An 8,658-nucleotide genomic window follows, 5' to 3' on the forward strand; every position below is an offset into this window, starting at 1 on the left:
TTGTGATGAAGATTTTATTTCTTCAAATCACTAGTTAAGTTCAAACGGAGTAGAAAGCTAAAAGCTTTAATCTCCATAAACCAAGCTATACAGATTCGAAAAGAAAATTTTAGTGAAAAGAAAATTTCACCAAACAAGCAAAATTTATTTCACCAAACAAGCAAAAATTTTTTTTCTTTTCTTTTTCTAAAGGTTATTCCTTAAGATTGTTGTTTATCAACATTTTTTTTCGGGTACAAGAATTTGTATAAATGCCACGACAACTTCAACACAAGTTCATGTATAAACAAGAACACCTATGAAGTTCCTTAACACCTTCAACACAAGATTATAAATAATCTATCCAAGAAGTATGTTAAATTTCAGAAAAAAGATAAAACAAAATTTTAAGGCCAAGTCCTCCGACTTCATGGAGTGCCTCAAGGAATAATTTCCCTCATTGTACCCGAGGTTATGGAATCTTCCTCCCAGGATAAAATGACCTTTAATCTGAACAATAGCGGTACCTCAAATTGTTGGATTCAATGAACTCACTCAACGATTTGATTGATCACACAGAATGGTTTTCGAGGACAAGAAGAATTTGTATTTTCAGATAATTTTTCATACCAAAACCTGTGGATAAATGCAGGTTTATATAACCATCAAGTGCCCCTTTCAAAAGGTGTCAATGGTTCATCCGAAAAGGTGTATCCTTTGGAAGAGTCATGTTTGTTCATTCGAAACATTGTGTCTTTTTCTGAACAGACACAACTATCAAACAGTCACTCATTTTCCAAAATAATATTTCTTTTCATAAAAGGTTGTGTCCCTCTATTTTTCATTCACACCAATTGAACCCAACAATTGATACCTGAGAACAAATCAAATGATGAAGTAAATATAGTTGTTTTATCTGAGAATCTACATTCAGGGCTGATAAATAATAAATATGCTTATTGTTCGATTACCAAGAACAAGAAGCGAATGAGCATATACTTAACTATGGATAATTAATGCATAATTTCCCTTAATTAAACCCCTTAGTCAGTTTCCGTTCGATCAACTTGCTTGTGTCTATTACCTATGCAAAACCTTCCTATCCTGGAAGCAAACAAAGAGAACAACAACAACATATTCAAGATCCGAAGAGGATAGAGCGTACGAAAACCTTATCTATTACTTTTTCTGTCTCAATTTATGTGACATATTTCGCTTCCCGAAATTCAAATAAAATAAGTTTGACCATGAATTCGTACATGAAATCTATAATTTTACTGAAATAAAATTTATATATTTGGAAAATAAATAAAAAGTACTATAAGTGTTATATCAAATCAATTAGTGAATGACGTGTTATTCACATGCACTTCTATCATTTAATTATTGGTATGCATATTTTCACTTTATTAAATGAATTAGTTTTATATAAACACGCCATGCAAATAAATTAAAATTTTTTGCTAAAATTTTACATGACCGCATGTTTATACCTAATCACTAAATGAATAACATGTATTTACGAAGGCTGGCCATATATTATGGTCTTTTTAATTCAGTTCAATAACGTTACGTGGTGTTCATTTATCTTTGATATAGGAGTATTTCCATGGGGTTTGTTGCTCAATAAAAATAGAGATTCACATTGAGAACAAATCAAATAACGAAGAAAATATCACTGATTTGTCGAGAATCTACATCCATGATCGATAGATAAAAATACACTTTTATTGTTTGATTAAAAAAAAAATGATTGAATATACTTAATTATGTTTAGTTGATGTATACTTTCACTTACTTAAATCACTTAATCAATTTCTGTTTGATCAACTTACTTGTGCCTGTTATCTACCGCAATACTTTCGCCCCTGAAGCAAAGAAAAACGAACAACAACAAAATATTCATGATCTAGAAAGGACAGAGCGTATGTATCATTGAATTAATAATTCGATATAAAATTGAATTAATATGATGTAATCATTCATCTATTCACATGTATATTTTTATCATTTAATTATGGCTATACATATTTTCACTTCATTAAAATGAATTAGTTTTGTATAAACACATGGTGCGAATAAATTGAAATTACTTGCTATATCATTTGGTAAAATTTACACGATTCCATGTTTATACCCCATCAATAAATGAATAACACGTGTTCGCGTAGAATAATCATGTATTATAGTCTTTTCAGTGCAATAACATTACGTAGTATCCATTTATCTTAGAAATACACTTATTGTGTTCGATTACCAATTAAGAACAAGAAGCGAATGAGCATACTCAACTATGGTCAATTAATGCATAATTCTACTTAATTATTAATTAAACACCTTAACCAGTTTTCCTCTAACCAACTTGCTTGTGCCTGCTATCTATTGTAGAACTTTCGTCCCAGAAGCAAAAAGAGAGAACAACCACAACAAATAACATATCCAAGATCTGAAGAGGACAGAGCGTACGAAGTCCTTATCTAGTACTCCCACCATCTCAATTTATGTCATATTTCGCTTTCCGAAATTCAAATAAGATAAGGTTGACCATACATTTTGACATAAAATCTACAATTTTTTAAAAATAAAATTTATATCTTTGAAAACTACATATAAAATACTATAAATCACAATAATTGACATGTTTGAATCTCGAAAAGCAAAATATGTTATATAAATTAAAAAGAAAAAAATATTATTAAATTAATTTGATATAAACACCTGATCCGATAGCAAATAAAGTTCAAAGCTCCAATCATTTATCAATTCATTAAATTAAAAGTCAATAAAGAAAATAAAGTTAGCAAACTCTCTTTCCTAATTTTGAAAGCAACATGTCATTCAGACACCACATGCTAACCACATAGGTGACCGTTATGCCTCCCTTTAAACGCTCTGATCCAACGGCCTTTTTTCTTACTAGCCGTTTCATTTGAATTATAAACCCCAACCCCCACCCCCTCTCCCCTCTATATCAATTTACTGTCACTCCCCATCTCACCACCACATTCTCTTGATTCTTGAAAGAAGAAGAATGGGTGTTTCTTCTAATGAGAACAATCAAGCTAGGATGACTAAATCAACAAATGGTCAAGGTAAATGTAGCTCAAAGATTCAATCTTTTTGAAAAAAATTACCATTTTTTTTTGGGTTTTAAGAGATTAATATTAGCTTAGAATTTGATTTGTAAGTTTTTGGAAGATGGGGTTCTTGAAAAGTTAATTATTACTCTAGAAGTCTAGGTTCGAGCCCTTGGTATGGAGTCGTCTTTGTAGGGAGCCTTTAACACCCCCCCACCCCAACCGAAGTGTGACTTTCTGGCGTGGAGCCGGATTACGTTCTAATATGGGTATCGGACAAAAGAGGAGGAAATGTAGCTCAAAGATTCAATATTATTATTATTTTGATATTTTTATCATAGTGTGGACTTTCTGGCGCCGAGAAAAGGAAATGTAGCTCAAAGATTCAATTTTTTTTTTCCCTATTTTTTGGGTTATAAGTGCTGAAAATTAGGTAAGAATTTGATTTATTCAGTTTTTGGAAGATGGGGTTTTTGAAAATTTTCTTTGTTTTTCAGAAATGGGATACAGAGAATTTGGAGTGGAGACGAGGAACAATCGAAGAGCATTGAGTGCAATTAATCAGAATTTTATTGGAGCTAATCAGTACCCTTGTGTTGTTAACAAGAGAGGATTATCTGAGTAAGTTTTTCAATTTTTTTTTTTTTTTTGTAATATATATATGTTTTCATTTTTGTTCTTCTTGAGCTGATTTGTTGATTTGCTTGATATCTCAGTGCTAATGAAATCTGCAACAAGAATCCTCCTATTCCAGCTCATAGACCAATCACAAGGTTAGATATATATAGTCAAATTCAATCTTTGGGAGTGGTATGTGGTTGTTGTTCGTCTCACTGATCCTTCCGTACTAGTAGTTGTACTAATCCTCGTCTAGGTTCTTGTTCCTTCGCTTTCTGTTACTATCTGTCGTCCCCTTTAGTTTGTTTATTTTATCATTTTGTTGTAGTTAGTGTTTCTTTTGTAGTATGCTTAGTCATGCCTTGTATAGTATTTTGTCTTTGGTTTCTCAGCTCGTGTTATTTTCTTGAGCGGGGAGGGTCTATCGGAAGCAACCTCTTTACCTCCTAAGGGTAGGGGAAGTTACACACTACCTGACTTAGACCCCACTTGTGGGATTACACTGTGTATGTTGTTGTTGTTGTTTGAGGACCGTTTCTTGGAATCTGACAAGTGAATGTAAATTTTCTTTAATGAAGGAAATTTGCTGCACAAATTGCTAGCTCACGACAGCATTATCAAGAGGTATTATTCAAAATCATTTTTCCTATTCATGGATTAATGAAAATTGATTCTTGAATTATTGAGGTTTCGTTGTAGTTTATATAGTAACTCACGTAGGCGTAGCCACGATTTCAATTTTATGGGGTTCTGGATTTTTTACAACAAAGACTCCAAATGCTACTTAGGGGTTCTAAGTTAAATGCGAGAACGTATTTAATGAATTTCTCTATCTCCGCGACGTCTAACAGGAAACCAAGAAACCTAAATTAGCAGCTGAAGGTTTTCATGTATGGGAGGATGTACATATAATAGATGTGGATGAATATGAGGCAGAAAAGGACCAACCTGTTCCAATGTCTTTGGAACAAACTGAGACGATATTACATGACAACAAGACTCAAATGGTAAGAGACAACGTTGACTGTATCAATGAGCTGAGTTTCTTGGCCTTTCGGTAAAATATGCTGGGATTTTAGATAGATAACGTTCATAAATTTTCTCAGGAGATTGAGATGGAGGATATATTTGAGGAGACGGCGATAGATATTGACAGTGGTGACTTAAAGAATCCACTTGCAGCTGTTGACTATGTCCAAGATCTGTATGCTTACTACTCAAAAATGGAAGTAAGTCCATGTAACACTACAACTTTACCAATGTGTATTTGGTATACATAGTCTGGGGCGGATCTACAATATCTTAAGGCAAATAGGGTAAAAAAATCCATCTACGTTAAAGGAAGCTTCTAGTGTTGCATTAAAGGTGAATTTGGTCTAAAGTCAGGGGCGAATCTACAATATGTGAAGTGGTTCAATCGAGTTCCCTTCATCGAGAAGTTATATTGTGGCAAATAGGGTAAAAAAACAATCTTTTTGTATATATAGTTAGTGTAGCATTAAAGGTGCCAGGTTCTAAGACGACGAGTCACGGCCTGTTCCAAATGATGTTTGAATTTATTGAAAGTTATTTGAACTGTGTTTCACATGGTAGTTATTGAATGTTCACACAATAGGATATACAGTATATATTTAACACTTGTTTGATCAAAGTAGTTTAATGTTTTGAATTCACATGTTTTGAATGTGGTTTCTTATTACATTTGACTATACAGGTCTGCAGCTGTGTCTCGCCAGACTATATGGCACAACAGTCTGACGTAAACGAGAGGATGAGATCTATACTAATAGACTGGCTAATTGAGGTACTTAAATTTTTACTCAATAGGAGAGTGAACTAGCAAATTAAGTTGTTAATAGTTGCCGCATATTTAATTGCTTATCCTGAACGAACAGGTACATCACAAGTTCGATCTCAGGGAAGAGACGTTATTCTTAACTGTTAACTTAATAGATAGATTTTTGGAGAAGCAATCTGTTGTGAGAAAGAAGCTGCAGCTTGTTGGACTGGTTGCCACACTACTCGCGTGTAAATATGAGGAGGTTACTCTCCCTGTGGTGGATGATTTGGTGTTTATTTCGGATAAAGCATACTCAAGGAAGGAGGTTCTTGAAATGGTATATAGCTATCAATATATCTATCGATGTCAACTATTTTACTGCATTTTCAACTGTTACTTAAAGATGTCACGTCGTATCCCTGTAGGAAAAATTGATGCTCAATACACTCCAGTTTAATATGTCCGTTCCTACTCCATATGTTTTTATGAGAAGATTTCTCAAGGCTGCTCAATCGGATCGAAAGGTTGGTTAGTCATGACAGAGTCTTGGAGTTTCTGACATTCTTGATAATTTACATTCTCTAACTTTGTTGTACTACTTTGTAATAACAGCTTGAGCTACTTTCGTTCTTCTTGATTGAGCTTTGCCTCGTGGAATACGAGATGCTTAAATTCCCACCATCCTTTATCGCTGCTGCTGCAATCTTTACAGCTCAGTGCACACTTTATGGTGTTAAACAATGGAGCACGACTTGTGAGTTGCATACAAAATACTCAGAAGATCAACTTCTGTGAGTGAACGAACTAACTACCCCTCCACATTCTGTGACGATTGTAACTAATTTCTTTCTCGAGCTTGATCTAATTTAGCTCTTTTTTTAGGGAGTGCTCGAGATTGATCGTGGGATTCCACCAAAGGGCAGCAACGGGGAAACTAACAGGGGTACATAGAAAGTATAACACGTCTAAATCTGGTTATGCAGCAAAATGTGCGCCAGCTCATTTTCTTCTTGAGCAGTGCCAATAAGAGGATGAACATGTTTAGTTTTTACTAACTTTACGTGACATCTTTAGTCGGGTCTCTAATTTATATCATATGGTGAGCGTCTAATGGAGTTACAGAACTTAAAATAACTCGCAACTGCTGAATTTGACAACTTTTTCGTAGATTAGTTTAGGCTCATTTGTGAACAACTTTGAGTTGTCCTGAATTGTGTTTTTTTCTCTTTTTACAACTGTAATAAAATCATTAGATATTTTATTCATATTAATGTTGTCTCCTTCTCATTTTTACCAGTAAATGAAACATGATGTTATTAAGCACTGCTCTGATCACACCAAGTCCTTAAGCGTGGTACATAGCACACTTGACTGGACTGTTTGAATTTGTAACAAAGCTGGACTTTTCAGACCTAAGCTCAACCAATGTAGCACATAGCACCCAATTATATCAAGGATAGGAATGCGAAGAATGTGGACTTGACTGGACTGTGTTTGAAGTTGTAACGAAGTTGGACTTCTCAGGCGTAAGTAACTAAACTCTCAACCAATATAGAACAACATAGCACCCAATGTCGAGTATATCACGGATAGGAATGTGGGGTGTGAAGAAAGATGGGACAGCTCGAGTCCAACTCAATTCGAAAAGCTACCTCATGATCTTAGATACAATCAATGAAAGAAGAAAGACATCATAAGACATCCAAAGAAATTGAGAACTATTAAACGAGCAAAGATCATGAGGCAATGACCATTTTGTTCTTTTATCGTTGTTGCTCAAAGCGATGATGATATATTTCCAGATATGATGAATATTAATTTCAATATGTGAGCTAACTTAGAAAGCCTTGAAACAGCCTCTGACAGACAGAAATGCAAGGAAAACCGCAGACCCTTTTGTTCATCTATCGTTGTTGCTCAAAAGCGATGATGATACACGGTCTTGGAGGAAAGCAAGAGTTTGCTAACATTTCCAGATATGATGAATATCAATTTCACTATGTGAGCTAACATACAAAGGCTTGAAAACAGTCCCTGACAGATAAAAATGCAAGGAAGACTGCGGACCCTTTTGTTCTTCTATCGTTGTTGCTCAAATGCGATGATGATACACGGTCTTGCAGAAAGCAAAAGTTTGCTAACATTTCCAGATATGCTGAATATCAATTTCAATATGTGAGCTAACTTACAAAGCCTTGAAAATAGCCTCTGACAGACAGAAATGCAAGGAAGACCGCGGACCCTTTTGTTCTTCTATCGTTGTTGCTCAAAAACGATGATGATACATGGTCTTGGAGAAAGCAAGAGTTTGCTAACATTTCCAGATATGATGAATATCAATTTCAATATGTGAGCTAACTTATAAAGCCTTGAAAATAGCCTCTAACAGACAGAAATGCAAGGAAGACCGCGGACCCTTTTGTTCTTCTATCGTTGTTGCTCAAAAGCGATGATGATACACGGTCTTGGAGAAAGCAAGGGTTTACTAACATTTCTAGATATGATGAATATCAATTTCAATATGTGAGCTAACTTAGAAAGCCTTGAAACAGCCTCTGACAGACAGAAATGCAAGGAAAACCGCAGACCCTTTTGTTCATCTATCGTTGTTGCTGAAAAGCGATGATGATACACGGTCTTGGAGAAAGCAAGAGTTTGCTAAAATTTCTAGATATTATGAATATCAATTTCACTATGTGAGATAACATACAAAGGCTTGAAAACAGCCTCTGACAGATAAAAATGCAAGAAAGACCGCAAACCCTTTTGTTCTTCTATCGTTGTTGCTCAAATGCGATGATGATACACGGTCTTGGAGAAAGCAAGAGTTTTCTAACATTTCCAGATATGATGAATATCAATTTTAATATGTGAGATAACTTACAAAGTCTTGAAAACAGCCTCTGATAGACAGAAATGCAAGGAAGACTGTAGACCCTTTTGTTCTTCTATCGTTGTTGCTCAAAAGCGATAATGATACACGGTCTTGGAGAAAGAAAGGGTCTGCTAACATTTCTAGATATGATGAATATCAATTTCAATATGTGAGCTAACTTTGAAAGACTTGAAACAGCCTGTGACAGACAGAAATGCAAGGAAGACCGCAGATCCTTTTGTTCATCTATCGTTGTTGCTCAAAAACGATGATGATACACGGTCTTGGAGAAAGCAAGAGTTTGCTAACATTTCCAGATACTATGAATA

General features: G+C 34.7%; 1 protein-coding gene across 1 annotated transcript; it reads left to right on the forward strand.

The window, feature by feature from the left end:
- Window positions 1-2,912: 2,912 nt before the first annotated feature.
- Window positions 2,913-6,741, forward strand: LOC107868234 (G2/mitotic-specific cyclin-2). Its single transcript, XM_047410760.1, has 11 exons — window positions 2,913-3,071; window positions 3,554-3,677; window positions 3,773-3,829; window positions 4,253-4,298; window positions 4,526-4,681; window positions 4,781-4,903; window positions 5,389-5,478; window positions 5,570-5,791; window positions 5,880-5,978; window positions 6,067-6,245; window positions 6,337-6,741. The coding sequence occupies exons 1-11, from the start codon at window positions 3,011-3,013 to the stop codon at window positions 6,479-6,481; spliced, it is 1,302 nt and encodes a 433-aa protein (XP_047266716.1). The 5' UTR covers window positions 2,913-3,010; the 3' UTR covers window positions 6,482-6,741.
- Window positions 6,742-8,658: the final 1,917 nt, after the last annotated feature.

The sequence above is a fragment of the Capsicum annuum genome, chromosome 4, assembly GCF_002878395.1.
Source record: "Capsicum annuum cultivar UCD-10X-F1 chromosome 4, UCD10Xv1.1, whole genome shotgun sequence".
Lineage (NCBI taxonomy): Eukaryota > Viridiplantae > Streptophyta > Magnoliopsida > Solanales > Solanaceae > Capsicum > Capsicum annuum.

Excerpts from the sequence above, each read along its gene's own strand:
- LOC107868234 (XM_047410760.1), top strand. The coding sequence starts at position 3,011 with ATGGGTGTTTCTTCTAATGAGAACAATCAAGCTAGGATGACTAAATCA. Across the intron at positions 3,678-3,772 it reads AACAAGAGAGGATTATCTGA|TGCTAATGAAATCTGCAACA; the intron begins GTAAGTTTTTCA and ends TTGATATCTCAG. Across the intron at positions 5,979-6,066 it reads CTGCTCAATCGGATCGAAAG|CTTGAGCTACTTTCGTTCTT; the intron begins GTTGGTTAGTCA and ends TTGTAATAACAG.